Below are 22246 nucleotides of genomic sequence, written 5' to 3' on the forward strand. Positions count from 1 at the left end.
TACCACGTGCGGTGCTCAAAAGGACTCTCACCTGACCAGGTGTTCAAATGTCCACCCAACATGTCTGTAAGTCATCTCGCCATTCCTTACATGTCAAGGAATGATACACCTGTGAAACCGAGCAAGGTGTGTCTCGTAATCTTTCGGCACGTCCACACGGACCCCGTCTCACTTTTCTTCACCAACCACAAGGACATCATAAGTTGACGGACACACAAACCCGACCGTGTACTACCGTGGGAAACCGACCGTGTACCGCCGTGGGAAACCGACCGTGTACCGCCGTGGGAAACCGACCGTGTACCACCGTGGGAAACCGACCGTGTACCGCCGTGGGAAACCGACCGTGTACCGCCGTGTGAAACCCGACCGTGTACCGCCGTGGGAAACCCGACCGTGTACTACCGTGGGAAACCGACCGTGTACTACCGTGGGAAACCGACCGTGTACCACCGTGGGAAACCGACCGTGTACCGCCGTGGGAAACCGACCGTGTACTACCGTGGGAAACCGACCGTGTACCGCCGTGGGAAACCCGACCGTGGGAAACCGACCGTGTACCACCGTGGGAAACCGACCGTGTACCGCCATGGGAAACCGACCGTGTACTACCGTGGGAAACCGACCGTGTACCACCGTGTGAAACCCGACCGTGTACCGCCGTGGGAAACCCGACCGTGTACTACCGTGGGAAACCGACCGTGTACTACCGTTGGAAACCGACCGTGTATCGCCGTGGGAAACCGACCATGTACCGCCGTGTGAAACCCGACCGTGTACCGCCGTGGGAAACCCGACCGTGTACCGCCGTGGGAAACCGACCGTGTACCGCCGTGGGAAACCCGACCGTGTACCGCCGTGGGAAACCGACCGTGTACCACCGTGGGAAACCGACCGTGTACCACCGTGGGAAACCGACCGTGTACCTTTCACCTGAATTCGAACGTCGCGTTTGTGTTGGACCTTTGCTCCGACTTCACGGGCACGAACAGTCCGTTTTATGGGATTCGGACATGGTGGACGAAGTGCTCAGCAGGGAGCGACATGCAGGCCCGGCCGGTGCTTCGCGTGATGTGAGAACATTCATAGAAAGCCATGAAACGTGGACACGTGACGTGTTACATCGAGTGTTACTTCACAGCATTTTAATGGAGGAAATCCTCGACTTTTATGGGCTCCATGTCGGTGGAGCACCGAGTGTTCGAGCGTCCGCTCCGACTGTGGGAGGTGGACGGTTTGATCCCTCCTGAGTCCTGTGTGCGACGTGGTTGCTCGAACAGGAGTTTCGTGGAACCACATCTCGAATACTGTGTGCAGTTCTGGTCACCATAGTTACAGAATGACATTGACGTCATAGAGAGGGTTCAGTGCGGGGTTACTCGATCGATTCTGGACCTAGTTAGACTCAGCTATGAGGAGAGGCTGAAGGAGACGAGGCTTTCTACACTAGAAAGGAGGCGGTTACGAGGAGATAATGAAAGGTAGAGATAAAATAAGTGAAGATGAATTATTCAACAGAGTAGACAGTGATAGGACCAGGGACCAAGTCTTGAGAGTAAAGAAGAGGAGAGTTAAGATGGTAGTAAGGAAGGGGACTCTGACTCAGAAAGTAGTTAATGCATGGAATGGCCTCCCTGGAAAGGTAGTGGCAGCAAAAACAGTAGATAAGTTTAAATTAGAATGAGATAGGTTCCTGGAAGTTATGGAGATAGAGGGGTATGGGGAAGTTGATAAGACTTTTATGTAGTTTGAGCATTGATGGGTGATTGTGTGAATGTGTACAGTGTGCTCGTGGTGGGGGCCTCGTCAAGAGGTGTTGTGTGGTTGTTGTGTTTTTCAACCAAGCCCATGCCCCCTTCCCTGAAAAGAAGAGGGGAAAAAAAAGAAGAAAAAAAACTTACAAAACCGACAAAAAGACAATTAAAAATAAAAAAAACATTTTGTATTTTCTTCTTTGGATCTTGTGTTGATAAATGAGTGGTTGTTGATGTGGTGCAGGCATGATGGGCTGAACGATCTCCACCTGTGTCTGATTTCCTTGTGTGTGATATGCTCAGCATTTAAAAAAGGAGAGAGAGCATGGACAAACTGAAATAACCACATGTTGGTAACCACAGCACAGCGTTTGATGGGCCTCATGGCGTCATGGCTTCATGGCTTCATGGCCTCATGGCCTCATGGCCTCATGGCCTCATGGGTTCATGGCTTCATGGTTTCATGGCCTCATGGCCTCATGGCCTCATGGGTTCATGGGTTCATGGCTTCATGGGTTCATGGCCTCATGGCTTCATGGTTTCATGGTTTCATGGCCTCATGGCTTCATGGCCTCATGGGTTCATGGGTTCATGGCTTCATGGGTTCATGGCCTCATGGCCTCATGGCTTCATGGCCTCATGGGTTCATGGTTTCATGGCCTCATGGCCTCATGGCCTCATGGGTTCATGGGTTCATGGCTTCATGGGTTCATGGCCTCATGGCCTCATGGCTTCATGGTTTCATGGTTTCATGGCCTCATGGCTTCATGGCCTCATGGCTTCATGGCCTCTTCCTGTGATGAAGTTCCTCCTATGAAGGTCAGTCGAAAACTGTTGCCTTTTTAAGGGTTTCCTAAAGATTCTGCTGTTTGGCGATTGTTGTTATTGCTGAATAAGCTCGGTGCGAGCGCTTCCTTCGCTGTGGTCACTGTTGGATGTGATTGTTGCATTAAGCGAGCGCGTTTTAAGGATATTAAAGGAGTTATGTGAGAGATGTTTTGTCCTTTGGCAGATCCAAGAAAACCATGAAGTCCTTCATCCTGCGTCGTTTAATGGACAATGTGATTTTCATCTTCAACGTCGTTCGGCAGATGTTCTACATGTCCAGGATTTAGATTACTTTGCCAAGGGCTGGCCCACTCGGTCGATGGAAGTAAATTGATGGAGCGAACAATTTATCTTCCTTTCCCATCCACGTCTCTTTTTGGGACCAATCTTTGAGCAAGCCATGGTTGTTTTAAATGTTTATCAGGAGAGGTTTTGGGGGCTAACAATGTGTGCCCTCAACTCTGAGAAAGCCAGCTCAAATCTCGGTTTCGGCTGTAATTGTCGTCAACCTGGTGTTTCACATCGGATGGCAGAAAATCCCATCGGATGGACGTTAAACTGGGCGTCCCGTCTGTCAGAATTAAGTAGTGGACGTTAAAAAAATCCCACGGTGTACTTTGCAATGAGTTGGCGAGTTATCGGTGGCTCCCTGAACAAACTCCAAATTCCTGCCCTAATTGATTGTGAGGAAGGCAAATGGTGAAACGCCCCTGACAATCCGTGCCAAGAAACTACTTCGGCAGCAGCAACACTGTGTAAAAAAAAAGAAAAGTATGATACATACCAGATATCAGGACAGAGATCAAACCTCACTGAAAAGCTGATTATGGAGGGCTCAGGGTTCAATACATCAACAATGGAGATGACGGAAACGAACAGACAAGCGCTGGAGACATGGTCGAGGAACAAACAGATATTAAACTTCCCAAATCCGTTTCCTTGTGGTTGTCTTTCTTCCATGTATTGTCTTTTCAGCTTCCTCAAGTTTATCCGATTCTCTCTTCGAAAATAAAATCCATTCCATCGTCATTCTGTGCAGAGCGTCGGTGCTGCCGAGACGGTGTCCTTGGCTATTGGGCACAATCCTGGACGGGTCACCACTCCGACACAGGATACCAGCATGCTGGCACTCATTTTGTCAACCTCAGAAGGATGACAGGCAGATGACTCCTAAATGCCTGGGTCATCAACCCACCACCTGTACCGACAGCACCACTTTCATTCGTGCTTTCAACAAGCATTCATTTCATCCCTCCCATGACGTCTGTCTCTTTATATCCAGATTGGGAATTTTTAGTAGTCCAGTTTGTAGAGGTTGTCTGCATATGACCATCAAGTGTCCTTCACGTCTATTAACGGCGTTAAATGCCTCCATGTCAGCACGCTCCCTCCATGCCAACATCCTCCCAACCCCACTACTTCTCTGTGTCCCCCTCTTCAGCATCCCTCCACTTCATGTCCTCTCTTTCTGCATCCCCCTCACTCCACCCCTTAAAAGCTTTCCCCTTCTCCCCACCATCTCCCAACTACCCCATCGCCCTCCCCTCTCCCATCTTCCCCCCTCTTTCTACCCTCTCCCATCTCCTGCCTCGTCCTGACCCTCTCAGCTTTGCCATGCCCCTCTCAACTTCCCCCACCCAACTTATCCAGCATCCTCCCAGCTTCTCCCCTGTCCCACCCCCTCTCCTAGCTCCTCTCCACATTCCTGCAACCTGCCAACAGTGGCTTCTGCCCTGTCCCAAACTCTGTGGAGCTCAAACATCCAAAACATCTACTCCAACGTGACATCTCTCAATCCAGACTGTAGCTGATAAACCAGATATCATCTGTTTAACAGAATCCTTCCTCCCACAAGGCATCTTTGACTCCTTCGTGTTTCTCCCTAGCTATTGTCTCCAATTTGATCGGCCTGAACCCTGTCTTAGTGGCAGAGTTACAGTTTACATCAATAACTCTATTTCTCAGTCTGTGTACGGCTCTTACTCCTCGCAACCCCCAGGCTGTGAGCTGTGACTTCCCCTCCACTCCAACTTCTCATTTTACTCCATTTACATTTATCTTTATATATCTCTCTCTCTCTCTGTGTGTGTCTCTCTGTCTCTGTCTCTGTCTCTGTCTCTGTCTCTGTCTCTGTCTCTGTCTCTGTCTCTCTGTCTCTCTCTCTCTGACAATATGGACCAACTTTGAAAAACTCACTCCAAATCTCTCCTCCCCATATATGGTGATTTCATTTGTCACCATTGTTGGATGTTGCTACCTCTCTCACCTGCCATGGCACTTCAGCAAAAGACTTCTGTGACGTCATGGGACTGACTCAACATGTGAAATTTCTGAACCGGATTTCTCCCAATGGCAAATTCTCCCTTCTCGACTTGGTGATGCCAAACTTCCCTGATAATGTCTCTTGCTCTTCCTTTGCTTCAACAATTGGTACATCTGATCATATGCTTGTGAGAGTCAACATCTCTCTGGCTATCCTCAGAGGGTTGCCTCGGCACCGGCGAGTCTGATAGTTCACTCAGCCAGACTGGTAGAGGTGACAAGCTGCCATCTCACTTTAGGACTGCTCTACTATATCTACTGTCCCTGATATTAACTCAGTCTGGGAATTCTTCCACAGAAACCTGCTCTCTCTTATGTACAGATTCATCCATTCTTGAGAAGCCTGGTGTTGGCTTAATGATTAAGGTGGCTGACTTGAGATCTTAGGGTCTTGAGTTCAAGCCCCTGTCGCTCCATTGAAATAACATCAACTGAGTTGACTCAAGCTGTCATCCTTCCGAGTTCAGCAAAATGAGTATCAGCTTGCTGGTAACAAGGGCACTGCATCAGCGGCATAGATGCACTTCCAGGAATGATGCGACCTGCAACCACAGGCTGCATACAAAACAATAGCAACAACAACACCCCATCTCCGCTTCAGTTATCCTACCTTCCTCCCACTCATGGTACACGGAATCCTGTGTTGAGGCAGCTGCCTTGAAACAACTTGCCTTCTCATCCTGGAAGGCAAATATGACCGAAAGCAACCTCAGACCATTCCACAGAGTCTGCAACAAGTGTGCAACAACAAGGGCTTTCTCAAGAAAGCCAGGAATCAACATCTGACCAACCCCAATATTGAACTTTCAAACTTGTCTCCTTCTTCTATATGGGTTTCTATAAAATCTGGTTACACCTTGTTAAGTCTGGCTCTGGAGTATGCCCTCCCTCCACCCATTCGCTCACTTCAAATGACACGACTGCTGATTCTGCTCGTGAGAAGGCCGAATGCATCCATTCAATTTGTTTCCAAATCTTGTGTCCCCCAACCCCTCACTCTCTGTACCCACCTGACTCGGTCACACCCAACTGCTCCCTGACTGTCTTTTGCACCTGAGAAGGTGGAGAAGTTTCTGACAAAACTCGACACTAATTCAACAACTGGACCAGACAGCATCAGTTAACGTGTCCTAAAAACCTGCTCTGCTGCTTTTGCAGATCCTGTCTCTGCCATGTTCACCCTATAATTTGCCCGAGGTCATCTTCCATCGACTTTGAAGTCAGCCAACATCACTGCCTTACAAAAATATGGCACAAAAACAGATTCCCTTAACTACCGACCAATCAGCTTACTTATAATCACTGGCAAGGTCATGAAATTCATTACCGCAGTTAACATCAAACCTTTTTTTTTTTCCTCCAACAACTTGATCTCAGATCATCACTTCAGATGCAGACCCAGGACATGCTGCTTCTGCTCTCCCAACAACGGATGGAAGCCCTCAATGTCAGATATTGTATCAGGGCCGTGTCTTTGGACATATCTCGAGCTTTCGATACAATATGACATCTCGCCAAACTCTCTGTCTATACTCTATAGCATCCAAGGCTAACTCCACACATGGCTTACTGACTTCCTCCAGTCTCATCGCCAACGTGTGGCTCTTAATGGGATCCTTTCATCTCCTCTCCCTGTAAAGGCTGGAGTACCCCAAGGCAGTGTTGTCGGCCCCATGTTATTCCAGATCTTCATCAATGATCTCACTGACTCTGATAAATCCTTTTCATCTTTTTGCTAATCATTCCACCCTCTGTCATAGCATCCCTCATCTTTCGGATCGGCAAACACCAGCCGTTTCCCTCCCTGCAGACCTTGATAGAATCACGAGCTGGTCAAACACTTGGAATATGTCTTTTAATCCTGACAATCTCTCTTTCCCTCTCTTCTCTCTGAAAAGACTGTCTTCAAACCCTCCCATCTACTTTCTTAACAATTGTCTTGAAGATCAGCCACTCAAATGTTTGTGCCTCACGATCAGCCATGATCTTTCTTGGGAAAGCCACACTTTTCAGGTGACCTCTTTCCTTGAACTCTTATCCACCTACAAGGCCTTCATCTGCAGCTTCTTGAAGTACCCCTCTCTCTCTTCCTCTGCTCTGGGCTGGCTACCCTACCTCGCATCTTGCTCAGTTTGACGCCGTGGAAACGAAGGCCTTCAATATCATTGAAATCTCCCACCATGAAGCTGAGTCTATGGGCCTATTACTTTCATGTCGCAAAAAAGGATCGTTGCTATCTTTATGACCTTGCACCATCTGCCCTTTTCTTGTTGTGCCGCCGACCACCCCAAACCCTCCCTCCAGGTTCTGAAGGGTGCACGTGGTCTCCCAGACCCCCCCCCCCCCATAATATAGTAAAGCTGCCAAAATCCAGAATTACTGCTCACCTCCACTCATTCATTCCTCTTTTTCCCACGTGTGGAACCAACTTTCACATTCTCTTCAATCTCATCCTTCCTTCCAGGTCTTTAAGACATCTGTTGCTGTTCACTACCATCTCAGATCATCCCCAATCCAAAACCCACAATCTTTTCTCCAGTTCACCTTCCCCAAGCAGACCTCTTTCCAAGTTTCCATGTTTTTTTTTCCCCCTTCCTGAGAGTTTGCAGCCATATTCACTATCTTCAAGTAGTGGAGGGAAGAAAGAACATGACAAAACAGACTCAGGGTGTTCACACAGAAAGCTGCCAATACCCAGATAATAGCTATTGTGTGCAGCTTGTGGTTGCTGGTTGCATCATTTTGGGGGGGGGGGGGGCATGGCTGTGCCGCTGATGCAGTGCCCTCCATTACACTGGTAATCATTTCGCCAATCTTGGAAGGATGACAGGCTGAGCCAACTCCACCTGATGTTAATTCAACAGTCAAAAGGAGCTCAAATTCAAGACCCTAAGATCTAAAGCCAGACTTCTTAACCTAAAGCCAACACCAGGCTTATTACCCAGTTAATGCAAAGACTTTTCAATTAATCTTTGCATGGTAATTGCGCATGCTGGCGTGGCAATCCCAGGCTTATCATCATCATCATCATCATGACGAGCAATAACAGTAACTATGAACTGATTGGATAAAACTTCAAGGCTGATATATTGTATTTTAACCCATAACCAGAGCAATGTAGGGAGACATGCTCTCATTAGTTGAATATGGCACTTCAGTTTTACATTCATTGATCTGAGGGTCGTGGAGGAGTTTGTACATAAATCACATGCAGGATGGAGACATTGATGGAAGATATCAATGTACTTTTACATGAATCACAATGACATTTGGAGACAACGGACAAACTGGTGATAGATGGGATTTGGACCAGGGTTCCTTGCATCATGAGAGCCAGGTGTTCTGATGAGAGTTCGAATAGGCCAACCATTGAGTATTTATGATAATTATTAAGGTCAGCCACAAAAATTACAAGGAGTAAGCCAAGTAGACTTTTTTTCTGGATTTGCCAGTGATGTCATTGTCAATGACTGACATACTTGTTTATATACACCGCTGTATTTATTTTATGTCTGTACTATTTGTTCACAAAAGTATTGGGAAATGTAATTTTTTTTAAAAAGTGTTCCAATGAAACTATGTCAAATCACTTCTGGACCACAATGTACTAAACGACCATTTAACCCCAAGTAGGTCATATATGCCGGGTTTTGGACATTTTGGCCATACACAATGCCTAACCATTTTTGAAAGGTGCCGTGGGAGCTTTCAGATCCATAACCTAAACGCAGAGGAATAGCCAGGTTGATAGACTCATTATGAGGACACCATGCTCCTAAATGCAGCACCACTGCTGGAATCCCACAAGAACGACAGTTTTCAGGTGAGTCCGACGATAATGGGGCTCAACAAAGTGAGATAATGGACAAACTCAGTTGTGAACATTCTTCCGCTCGAAAGCGCTGGAGTTGCATTTGGCTTCAAGCTGTAACAACAAAGAGGTTCTTTCCAATGTGTTTGTTTGAGGACATTTTGTATAATCCTTCACTGCTTGACAACATGAACATTCAAACCCCACCATTCCATGGGTTACATTCTCATGTAGTACTGGCTGCTTAAAGTGCTGAAATACATGGACACTAATTGTTATCTTCTTCACAAGAGTGAGGCTCATGGAGGAGCAAGGTTAAATTGACAGTGAGGTTGTGGGACAACAAATGGGTACAAACAGGAAAGGAAGAGAGAAATTGAGGGGGAGGAAACGCTGACATCAACAAGTAATAGGGTTGGGTTGGGGTTGGGGTGGCTTAGGGGGGAGGGGTAATAAATATCATGGGTCAAGATGGGGAATGCCATGAGGTGGTGGTGCACTTCCTGCATAAAATCATGGAGGGAAGAGTGGGAAAGAACAGCTTCTGGAAAGCAGTTCCGGTAGGGAAAGAAAGACGAGAGAAGCGAGGAACGAAGCAGTCGAGGTGTGCAGTCAGCCTGGATTTTGGAAGTTTAACCAAGAGCGGGTTACTGGAAGAATGTGTGTATCTTGGAATGGATAGGAAGGGTCAGGGGATTGAGAGAGGAGTGGGAGCAGTATCGCAGAAGAGACGGTACAAAATGGAGAGACCACTGATATGCTTGTGATGTGAAAGCAACATACCTTGTGTTTAGACCTCCTAGGGGGAGATTACAATAATGTCGAGAGCTTTAGATTCCACAGAATTCAGGACGGATGTGATTTTGGGGCACCTAGCAATAGGGAAGAGGAGTACTCCATTTAACTATGGACAATGGACTTGTAGACTGTGATTAGTTCTGATTTCTCAAGGAAAGACTTGGATCTAAGGAGGAAGCCCCCCAGTCTGTGGTTAGTTTTGGAGGACGGCTTTGCTATGTGGTTGGCCGAGAAGTTCAAGAGACTGAACCTCTTCCAGTGGCTGACAATGGAAACAGACAGGTGGGTTTGTTTGACAATCCTTCCAGAGTGACTGGGTGAGAAAGTGAGATTTTATCGGATCGAAGGACATGGTACATTTATCAGACTAGCATCTAATCAATTCAGGTCAGCAGAGAGTGACACAGCTGCAGTCTGCTTCGCAGTTGGAGGGTGAGAGGTACTGTACAACACAATGTGGAATCATCTACAAAAATAAAGAGAAGGTTTTTCAGAGCATCAGAGAGGTGATTTGTATAAACGAGGAACAAGACTGAACTCAACACTCCAACCTCCACTGGAGGAGGGGAGGAGAGGACTTCATTGACTGGGTGAGTGGAGGAAGTCAATAATCCATGAATGAAGGTGGCCAGGAATGTCACAGGCAAAGTGTTTGGCAAGTAAAGCTGGATGCCAGACTGTCAAATGCTGGATATACAGTATGTACAAGGAGACGATCCTGACCTCTTGATTGAGATTTAAGTCCTCCAACCATTGCTGAAAGAGGAGCAGCAGCATGTACAGAGTTGAATGACAGATGTTTCGAGATCAGGCTGTTTGAAAACAGGAAAGAATTGACATCAGCAGCAATGATGGAATCAATGACTTTGCTTGTAATTGGAAGGAAGCTCACAGATCTGTAGTTTATGGGATCTTTTTAAAAAATTTTTTTACCCTTCTTGTGCCCGGGTTTGATATTTGCTGACACCCAGGCCTATGGGACGTGGCCAGAGGAGAGCGACATACTGAATAGGCCAGACAAATGTGAGGCAAGAATAGCAGAGCAGGATTTGAGAACATGGATACTGATGCCATTGGGGAATGTCACCAAAGCAGGGTCAAGGCAGAATATAACTTTCTCTACCTTCTCAGGTGAGAATAACAGTGGGTTTGAGGGGGTAGGATGGGGACAGAGCAGGATGGCTGATGGGCTGGGTACACAATAATTGGAGGCAAACACAGAGTTTAGGCATTCTGCCTTGGGCAGAGTCTGCAGTAACGCCATTTGAGATTGAAGGAGAGCATACACCAAAGATGGATTTGACAATATGCCACCATGACGTGACCCATGCCACACAGCACCAATAATTCCACCAAAATCGAGCGAAATTTTGTGTAACAATGCCACTTCTGTCTGAACATGAATCGGGAAGTAATTTCCTTGGGAGGCAAAATGGCTCCATGGAGACCAGGTGACCTGGATTGACCAATCTCCCAGCTGGATCGCTCTGTACGAGCATAACAGCAGATGGCCTAGACACACACATATATATATATATATATATATATATATATATATATATATATATATATATATATATATATATATATATATATATATATATATATATATATATATATATATATATATATATATTGTTACGGCTGTGGAAATTCGCAAACCACCATTCAGGGCCCGTAGGTGAGATAACTCTAAGTACATGTGTAGTTAGCCCCAAACCCGTTGTTTAGAGCGAATTTATGTGATTCATTCGGGCTGCGACGCTTTGAGATAGCCGTTCTTCTGTTCTCTCTTTATTTTGAACCAACCATGTCTCAACCGCCATAACCATCAAACCACCACCGATAAACCCTCCACCACCCTCACCTCTCTCCTTCTACGGCCATTCCCGCACCACCTGTGAACACTCAGCGTCGGGCTGTCTTGGGCTCGTTCAAGATCTGGACCGAGCCGCGAGTGCAAAATGCGGCCTTTCCGAGGGAGAATTCGGATCAAGAACGCTACACGCCCACTTCTGATCCGTCCAATTAGCAAGCGCGGAGCGGCTTGGCCCCACCTCCAGGCACGTCTGTGTGAAATCCATATATGCAAATTCTAGGATCAGGGGAGATTCACGCCCACTTGGCGAGCGTGGCTCCGCCCCCGAGGTCATTCTGATCCGGAAATTTGCATATTGTTTTCTCCTGCCGGCCTATAAAACGGCGAGCGCAAGGCGAATCGGGGCAGAGTCCGTTTTTGGTTGAAGAGCAGAGTGTGGCAGCGGCAGAGTGTGGCAGCGGCAGAGTGTGGCAGAGAGTGGAGTCAGGTGGCGAAGGCATCGAGTTGGGTTCTGCAGTCGGCTGAGGAGAGTTGTGGGAAGAGGCCAAGGAGCTCGGGTCCGAGGCGAGAAGGACGGCGGTCGGCGACGAGGTCGCGGTGGGAGATCGCTCGTCGCGGGACCCAAGCCAGCCAGCCATTCTCCCTCCCCCAGGGCATCAACAATTCCCCCTTTTCCCCCACGCTGAGATAGTGCAACAAAGGGGGCCGCGTTCCCACCCCACTCCAAACGTCGTGCCAACAAAACCCGCCAAGGAGCACGGAGTCGGGGCACAGCCACGCGGCCACATCTGCGGCTCGTCTGCCAACGCGTCACGAGGACGCGGGTAGGACCCACCCGGTCTCGCGGACCTGGCCGCTCCTTCAGGTCACGCGCGCATATTGGCCTACAGGCCCGTCTGCCCCCTTGTCTATGAGGGTGGCTTCTTTCCTTTGCTTTTGAGTAAATATGTGTTGGCGCCGTCTGTAAAGTAGAACTGTATAAGTGTTGCCGTGTGTGCGCGTATTCGGTAGTAACTCTGCGTCATTGTTTCTCTTGTTGTAACTGCTACATGTGCATTTTGACTGTTTGGCTGTATATGTGTGCTTTCCGTGTGTCGCGTAATAAATGTGCATTGTGTGAACTGTTTTCCCATTTCGCTTCGTCTTTTCTTTATTGACCCTCCCTCCTGCTTCACGTAAAGGATTCGTAGTGGGCTTAATACGCCCGATAATTAATCGGAACCGTCGAGGCCGACGATAACACCACTCGGTTATCCCGATAGCACGGAACGGACCGCTTAAGCGGTTCGTGTCCGGAGTCGGCCTGCGGCGAGGTACGATTGCCCGGTCGACCATCCGCGCAGGTACTTAGGTAGATCGAATTTGGCGAGCGACCCTATCCTGCGTGGATGGGCAATTGGCACGGTCGTGGTGGGGTTAAACCCCCACCCGTGACTAGCTCCCGGCATTGTTCCGAGAGGGTCACGACAGAATTGTCCGTTCTGGTGGGCGAGGCGGCGCCATTCGAGTCGAGCGGCCGATCGCACGCGAATTCGCAACAATATATATATATATATATATATATATATATATATATATATATATATATATATATATATATATATATATATATGTATATATATATATATATGTGGCATTGGGATAAACCATTGCAAGAGGCAATGTATGCTGATGTGAAAGTACTCCCAGGTGGAATCGATATCAGGTGGCAGCTACCATGAATGTGGTGGTCCAATCCTTTTGTGAGAGCACAGATTGCAATCTCTGCCAGATGGCCTGCACAAATGTAGCCAAGTTATGCAGCATTGAGGTTGCTCCCTTTCAGTAGCTATACTAGGGAGATATGGACTTTGACAAGAAAGTGGTGAGAAAAGCAGAGTGGCAGAAGAGGAACAGGAGGGATTGGATGGAAAGTTTGTCATTTCTTGGTTCAGGAGGGAGAACCTACCAGTTGCAGAAATCGTGTTGGGAAGTTTACAGATTGGGTGAAACCCACATAGTCGCAGAAAGCCTCTGTCGAGCCAACACCCAACCAGTTGGCATGGTGACAGTTGAAATCCCTGCAGATGAGAAACAGAATGTACCACAAGTTGTACATAATATTGTTATAGATATAACTTCAGGGTTCATTGGAAATAAATTACAATAGTTATTTCATAATATGTGTCAGAATAACTGTATTGCAATTTTGTTGTGATGGGTAAAAAGTGTTGAGTTAAAATTTTGAGTAGCCCTTTTTTCTGCCAAAATGACTGTTTTTAAGCCCTATTTACACGTTCCCCAGGTTTTTGGCTTTTCCATAATGTTTCTGTCCTGAAATGGTGTTTTCTTTTTTAGCAAGCAGCCAATCGGCGTGACCCACATGAGGTCGCAGGCTGGCAAACGGTCAAAGTGCCTGTCTGACATGGTAGCTAACCAGTATTTTTGATTCCAAAACGTGGCAATGAGAAATCTGTTTGGTAATGAAAAACAAATTCTGGCAATGATGATGATTTTTGTGATGAAGTTTGTTAAATGTGGCAATGAGCAAGCCTGGTGATATGAGCAAGTCCAGGTGGTATGTAACCGGAAGAAGCTGAAGATGCTGGAGTCCATTTTGAGAATATGTACCACACTCATCATGATGGGGATGTGCTGTAAAGATAAGCAAATCACGGACAACATGATAAACTAGAAAGACACTCGGTAGAGTGCATACCTCCGACAGGCTGAACAGTTTGTTTTGAATCCCACTGATGGGCCAGATTTGCATCTGGACCTTGAGCAAAATCTTATGGGCTTGTTCTTATCAACTACCCAACTCATCCACCAAGTTTCGTCATAACCTGTCCATAACTTTTTGAGATATTGTTGTGGACCCGGTTTCGGGGTTCGCCACAAAGGGAAGCGCCCAGGTTCTTCCCAAATGCCCAATCCTGTAGGCTGATGTGCCATGGAAAACTACATGATCCAACCGGTTGCTAAGCAACCACAAACGTCAATTAACCTTGCCAACTGTGAAATAGTTATCTCTCTAAACTCTGTATACCTGAGGAGCTGACTAAATTAACTGAGTCTCGTGCCCTCAGCGCACACTCGGCTTACCGCTGAGTGATGCGGGGAGTGTACGCTGGCTAACAAGAGCAAATCACGTGAGGTAGAACTTCCCGGCTAACAAGCATGCAGACTATGCTGGACCAATGGAGGAAAGGATGCTATGAGGTGGTTGAACTTCAATAACAAATAATTTATTCATAAAGAAGCGCGAGGAAAGGTTGGTGGTACAATGGAGACAAGGGGTTTATTAGCCCCCATTGGAGTTAGTCCGAAACAGGGGCTTATGCATTTGGTCTCGATCTTACAAATCGCAAGATGAAGGTGGTACTTGAGGGTGAAGGTGGTCAAGCGAGTTGGTTGTCGTTATTGAGTGCAAAGGTATTTACCTCCTGATGCTGATTTGTACCTGTACAAGACAACTATATGTCCCCCTCATGGAGTAGTGTTGCCACATTTGGGCTGGAGCACCAGCTTGCCCCTTGCCATCTCTGTATACCCATTGCACTATAGCTGATCCAAAGTGCAGAACGATAGGTTATGCAGATAGTTTTATCCCTCGTTCCGTCTCCCTTTGGAATTCACTACCTGTAACACGCTTCCCATTATCCGACAATCTACCAAGCTTTAAGAGGAATGTCATTTCCAACTTCCTACATCTTCGAGGTGACATCACATTTCACCGGACTTCTCCTACTTCCTGTGTCTTGGATGTTTTCTTGTTATTTTATTTTCCTTTATCCTTATCTTTATTTATTTAACCTTTCCTTAGCCCCGAGGTCGGCAACCTGTGCCCCGCGGGCCAAATGCGGCCCGCGAGCTCCTCCCGTGCGGCCCCTTGTCCGGATTTCCATTAGGTGCGGCCCGCGAAACATTTTTCTGAATAGACGGCAAATTTAACATATGTGGACATATGATTCTTCCACATATATCAGTCTCTGTACGTCACAATAAATTATTTTCACTTCTAGTCCACTTAACTTGGTCTTAAATATTTTTTCGTTGTTGTTTCAGATGGCTGAAGGTACCCTCACTATGAAGAAGAGGAAGCTGTTAGACGAGAACTTCTTCTTCAAAAAGGAATGGGAAGCGTTCTTCTTCGTGGAGCACAAGGGATAGGCCTTGTGTATCATCTGCCACGAGACCGTCGCCGTCATGAAGGTGTGCAACGTGAAGCATCACTTCACTTCGGTGCACCCCAAGCAAGCTGCGTTGCCTGGCAACAAGAAGAAGGCAGAGCTCGGGCGTCTGCGTACCCAGCTGGAGAAGCAGCGTGCCTTCATGAAGAGGAGCGTCTCTTCGACGCAAGCGGCTGCTCAGAGCAACACTCGGGCCAGCTCCCGTGTTGCACACCTTGTGGCCACCAGCCTCAAACCGTTTACCGAAGGTGAATTCCTCAAGGAGTGCATGATGGCCGTGGTTGAGGATGTGTGTCCTGACAAGTCGAGAGAGTTTGCGGCCATCAGCCTGTCTGCCAGGACCTTGACCCGCCGCATTGAGGAGATGGCCGCCGATGTCCGGGGCACCCTGAAGGACATGTGTCAGTCCGCTCGCTTCTTCTCCATCACCTTGGACGAGTCGACTGACATCAAGGACACGGCTCAGCTTGCCATCTTCTTCCGCGGCGGCAGGGACGACTTCGTTATCTTTGAGGAGTTCATCCGACTCATCCCACTCAGCGGTACCACCACTGGCGCCGACGTGTGCAAGGCAGTCACAGACTGGCTGAAGGAGGCCGACCTCGACCTCTCTTGCATGTGCGGCATTACGACCGACGGAGCGCCGCCATGGTCGGGGACAAGAAAGGCTTTACGGTGCTTCTTGTGAAGTACTTGCGCAGCCTTGGACACCAGCAGGATGTGAAGCGCTTTCACTGTGTGGTGCACCAGGAGGCTGTGTGCGCCAAGTCTGTGACCATTACGGAGGTCATGACTGTCGTCGTCAGGGCGGTGAACTTTGTTTGCGCCCGTGCTCTCAACCACAGACAGTTCCGTGATCTCCTGGCTGACGCTGAGGCAAAGTTCGGCGCCCTGATCTACTTCTGCGAGGTCCGTTGGCTCAGCCGAGGAAAGATGTTGGAGAGAGTCTTCAGCCTGAGGGATGAGCTGGCGTCTTTCCTACGGGAGAAGGGCAATCCTGTCCTTCAGTTCGAGGATCCTGCATAGATGTGCGACCTCGGGTTCCTGGTGGACATTACTAGACATCTAAATGAGCTGACCATCCATCTGCAGGGTAAAGATGTCTTGGTACCTGACCTCCTCGCCTTCGTGAAGGCATTCGAATGCAAACTTCACATGTGGGAGCATCAGCTCAACCAGAACAAATTCACTCACTTCGCCCGATTGGCTGAGCTGCGCCCGACCCCTGCTGCCTGCCGTCGCTACGCCGCTGCCCTGTGAGCTGCGAGGTGAGTTCGAGAGACGCTTCAAAGATGTGCGCGCCTGTGAGAGAGAGTTCAAACTATTCTCCGCTCCCTTTGATGTGGATTCTGTGGATGTGGCTGACGACCTTCAGCTGGAGCTCATTGAGCTCCAGTGCTCAGAGAGCCACCGCGCAAAGTTTGCTCTTTTGTCGCCAATGAAGTTCTGGCACTCGCTCTCAGCCTCCCGTGCTTTCCCGGCTCTTGTTAGGGAGGCCCTGCGCTTAGCTTCATTGTTCGGGTCCACATACTGTTGCGAGCAGCTGTTCAGTCACATGAAGCTGACGAAGAACAAGACGAGAGCACAGCTTACAGACGCTCATCTTCAAGACGTCCTCCTCCTGGCCTCCTCCTCCATCAAGCTGGACATTGACTCTCTGTCTGCATCAAAAAAATCACCAGCCTTCACATTAATTGTTTCACATTGCGATTATTGCAAGTCTTAAGGTTCAATTTACAATTACATTTCTTATCATTGATTTTAGGTGTGTTTGTTATTTTTTCGGGTTGGGAGGGGGGTGCGGCCCGCGAGGTGGCCCAAACGTGGCCCAGTGGCCCGCGGCCTGGTATAGGTTGCCGACGCCTGCTTAGCCCCTTATCGAGAATGGCGTTATGACTTGTTTGGGGGCGATTTCCATAAAATAAAATGGCTGCGGGTATAACGTTTGCTGCTGGGGAAGGAGGTGGGGTGTGTGGCAGTGCCCCTGATGCAGTGTCCCTTGTATGTTCGAGCAGGAATTTTTAATTTGTTTAGGGTGCCGGCCATAACTCGCTTACTCTTCGCAAAGGACACCATGGGATCTTTAACATCCACTACCAACTAAGCCACTTTAACGTCCATCCGAGGGACGGCACACACATTGATATATCGCCTGACCTGTGAAACACCAGGATGACAGTTTATAGCAAGGTCGGGATTCAAACCCAAGCAAGACAGCTCAGAAAGGAGTGTGTATACCTCCAGGGCCGAGGCTAACCTGCCAGTCCACATACCAATCGTAAATAAACACGCAGGACATACAAAGGACATATTTTATATTGCTCACTACAGATCTAGATGTTTGTAACGGAAAAGGGTTACGACCTGATGAGCTATTTACGAAGGGGATTGAACTGTCAAGCTTGAATGTTTTGACTTACTATCTGAATCCACGGATCATTATATTACAAACCCAGTGTTTATTATTATTATTATTATTATTATTATTATTATTATTATTATTATTATTAGCTCGCCTGTTCGAAGAACAGAGAGATATAGCGATACCCCTGGCGTGAGCGTCAGCATGAAAATGTTAAAGTTTTTGGTGTAAGTTATTTCCTTTCTAATGTTTTTATCTACCACACTAGTTTTTACTGATTACAATATACAAATCCATATATTGCTTCAAAATTATTTGGATCAGACTTCACTGCAATGCTTTATAAAAAATATTATGAGACTAGTCTTTTAAAAACGATAAATGTATAAACAGGCGAGCATTGGGTGGCTTTGACACCAACTCTGGTTTTATCTACTGAAATCCTTGAATTTCATATCATAGAGAGCACCCAGTTTAACGTCCATCCGATGGTTGGCACACACATTGAAAAATAACGAATAAAACGCATCTCCTGATATCCTCGCCCCGCACATAGTGGATTTTCAAATCCTTAACCTCTTGATCTGTAATCGGTTTTTAAAAAACATTAAAATAACGCGAAATTTTCATGGGAAGTTCCAAGTGCCACGAAAACGCATCCCACAGCGAAAATTATTTAATGTCCTCGTTGGCAAGCAACTTGTACAAGGAAAATAAATACAATAGAGTAATAGTACTACTACTACTACTACTACTACTACTACTACTACTACTACTACTACTACTACTACTACTACTACTAATACTACTACCTACTTTAACAGTTCCAGTTAAACGACTACTTCTACTACTACTGCGACGACCTACTTTAACAGTTCCAGTTATACTACCACTACCACGTACTTCAACGATTCCAGTTATACTACAACTATTACCTCCTTTAACAGTCCCAATTATACTACTACTACCTACTTTGACAGTTCCAGTTATAGTATGACTACTACTGTGACTACCTACTTTAACAGTCCCAATTATACTACTACTACCACCTACTTTAACAGTTCCAGCAATACTGCTATTACTACTACCTACTTTAACAGTTCCAGTTACACTACTACTACTACTACTACTACTACTACCTACTTTAACAGTTTCAGTAATACTGTTGTGGGCCAGGGTTCGGCGGTGATAAACGACCACCAGGGGGAGCAGTAGAGTCGTCTCCCACCGAACACCTGGAATTTAGGTCGTGACTCCCGGACAACTCCGAAAGGTCATGGGTCACTTAGAGGACCGTGGTCGCCAATATTTCGACGGCGTGAGGTCGGGTCCACTTGTCTAATTCCAATTTACCCAAGTACTCATGCAGTCTAGCTACCGGGGAAACCACACCCTCGGCCGACTCTGTCCGAACCGAGTCGCGTGTACCGACTCAGGTCTGGCGTACCGAGCGGGATTTACCAGAGCCGCGCCGGTCCCAATGACAACTTATGGCACACGGCCTCTTTAATTCTCATTACGCACTGTGCTCGGTCAATTGAAGAAAGTGACAGACAACGAGCTGGAACATTGAACAATTGGGGGTTTATTTATCAGGGGGGCAGGGAGCACAAAGAGCAGACTTAATCACGAATAAAATGCAATGTACAATGAAAATAAAACACTTAAACAATTCTACTTAATAGACTGGCGCCACACACATACAGACGAAAATAAAACCCAGGTGTTTCACTAGACCTCACAGCCAGGGAGAGAGACAGCTGGGGGTCACAGTTCACTTGGGTACCTGCGCGTTGGAGGGAGGGGGTGCTCCACGGTGCGGCACCTGCCAATAGTCGTGTAGCTCGGCCCACGGTCACACACATGGGGCTCGTGCTCACGGAAGAACTCGAGTCGAGTAGTCGGAGTCCCAGGGCGAGAATCAGGGTCACGGACAAGACCCAGCAAAACTCCAACGAATGTCCCACGCAGAGCTGCAATGAATCCTCCAACGAATGCTCCCAAAAAACCATCCAGAGCTCACTTTCCCCACTCAGAACCCTCTTCAGGTGGGAGGGATTTCTTTCCTCGCCACTTGCCTCCTGATTGGATGGTTGCATCGCGCGATCCGCTGGTCGTCCCTCATTGGACAGGCCCAAGGTAGGCGGGGCAACTCCCACCTTTCTGGGGCGGAGTCGGAGCTGAGGCGATTGTAACTCCACCTTCCTCCTCACCTCAGGCCACGTGTGTAATGGCGATGGTGGAGCGAGGCGACGGTCCGTTGTTGTTGTTGTAGTTGATGTATAAATTCTAACTATAAAATAACTCGTAGCGCACACACGAAATTCCCATTAGACAGAAGGACGGGACCTTAACTATATTCCTCTTTTAAGGAATATTTCTTTAAGAAATAACTAAGCTTAGGGACTGCTGTCTGTGTGCAAATGGCTGCCAGATCCGTAACAATACTACTACTACTACTACTACTACTACTACTACTACTACTACTACTACTACTACTACTACTACTATTATTACCTACTTTAACAGTCCCAATGATACTACTACGACCTACTTTAACAGTTCCAGTTATACTACTACGATTACCTACTTTAACAGTCCCAATGATACTACTACTACCTACTTTAACAGTTCCAGTTATACTACCACTACTACCTACTTTAACAGTCCCAATTATACTACTACTACTACCACCTACTTTAACAGTTCCAGTTATACTACTACAACCTACTTTAACAGTCCCAATTATACTACTACTACTACTATCTACTTTAACAATTCCAGTTATACCACAACTACGACGACCTATTTTAACAATTCTAATTATTCCCACCTTCTTGTGGGGTCATCTGGGGGGGGGGGGGACGTTTCCTTGTCCTGAGTATTTAAAGACCCGGATGGCCAGGCCTCTGCCATTCGACAGAAGGTGCTTGGGTGTGAATTTTGAAATTTGTTCAGTGTGCCGATTCTTCGCCGATTCTTCGCCGATTCTTCGCCGATTCTTCGCCGATTCTTCGTCGATTCTTCGTCGATTCTTCGTCGATTCTTCGTAGATTCTTCGTCGATTCTTCGCCGATTCTTCGCAAGACATCGTGGAATCTTTACAATCCACAAACGACCATCTCAGGCATAGCCTTCCGATGGATGGCCCACCCACCGGTGCGTTGCCCTTGTTGAGAAACACCATGGTGACAGTTTATAGGTGGGTTGAGATTCGAACCCAAGCTAGACAGCTCAAAGGTGAATGTGCATACCTCTCAGAGTCTAAAGTCTAAACTATCAGGTTTGACCAGGGGCCAGTCAAAACAATAGCTGTTAAAACATACGTCTAATTCCCATGTTGACATGTGCGTAAACAGTTTGGAGTTCTTTTTCAAACTCGAGGGAAGGGAAAAGTTTGATAAATCAACAAATAAAACTTCATGATTCAGTAGTATACATTAACCTGTTATAGTCACACAAATGTGACCTCACAAACTGATGTGGTCACGGTGCGGAATTCTTTCAACATGCTCTCTCGATATCTCTGCCAGACAATCAGATTCCAGACACCACTAATTGCTCTAATGATTTAAACTGAAAATAGACTTAATGACCTGCAAGTGTGGTCTGTTCCTTGGAACCCAAGCAGGGCGACCTGAGTCACGCTTTCGTGACTGTGTGGCCGAGGAAAAAAAAACGTGAACCTTCCCACTCAGAGGACATCATGCTGCAATATTTCAGGGCACAAACAATTTTCTCATTCTGAAAATAAATGTTAACCCCACATGCAAAGTGAAAAGTGTTGGGGGGGGGGGCGGCAAAGCAGTTGGTTCACTTTGTCTGTCGGTCTGTCTGTCCACAAACGTCAGTTTATGATCGAGGAACAATTTAATTTAGATTGAATGTTATATTTTGAACACAAATCAAACAAGATTAAAAATCATTCCAAACAGGAAACTTTTTTTCCCTTTTTTTGTATACATTGTCGAGGCTCATATGAGAGCTAACACACAACGCACAGCAGGGGGGGGGGGCATGAGACAAGAGGGGCAGGAGAGGGAAGGACAAAGCAGTGGGGAACAGAGACATTAGGAGATCTGTGGAAGGGAGAGGGATGGGGCGGAGAACATGGGGAATACAAGATGGACATTGCAGGGACTTTCAGGAATGAAAGCAGGGAATTTGAAGGAGGTAGGTTTGGGGTGGATTAACGGGGGTAGAAAAGATCGAGGATTTGGATGGGGGATGATAGGTGGTGGTGAACAGCTGTTTTGAAGGCCTGGAGGGAAGAATGGGATTGAAAAAAGTGCAGGAGTTTGTTCCAAAGGTGGGAAAAAGAGGAATGAAAGAGTGAAGGTGAGCAGCGATTCGTGATTTTGGTCGTTTTACCACACTGGG

The 22246-nt window shown here is 47.1% G+C and overlaps 1 protein-coding gene across 1 annotated transcript; it reads left to right on the forward strand.

Moving 5' to 3' along the window:
* The first annotated feature begins 15520 nt into the window (after nucleotides 1–15520).
* Nucleotides 15521–16530, forward strand: LOC147032690 (general transcription factor II-I repeat domain-containing protein 2-like). The gene is made up of 2 exons (XM_085850811.1): nucleotides 15521–16122; nucleotides 16206–16530. The coding sequence occupies exons 1-2, from the start codon at nucleotides 15521–15523 to the stop codon at nucleotides 16528–16530; spliced, it is 927 nt and encodes a 308-aa protein (XP_085706937.1).
* The last annotated feature ends 5716 nt before the right edge of the window (nucleotides 16531–22246 follow it).

This window comes from Eptatretus burgeri, chromosome 2 (assembly GCF_056783735.1).
Source record: "Eptatretus burgeri isolate ZD-2024b chromosome 2, Ebu_testis_v1, whole genome shotgun sequence".
Taxonomy (NCBI): Eukaryota; Metazoa; Chordata; class Myxini; order Myxiniformes; family Myxinidae; genus Eptatretus; species Eptatretus burgeri.

Coding starts and splice junctions, on each gene's coding strand:
- LOC147032690 (XM_085850811.1), top strand. CDS start 15,521: ATGAAGGTGTGCAACGTGAAGCATCACTTCACTTCGGTGCACCCCAAG. Junction 16,123..16,205: donor GACCTCGACCTCTCTTGCAT/GTGCGGCATTAC, acceptor GTACTTGCGCAG/CCTTGGACACCAGCAGGATG.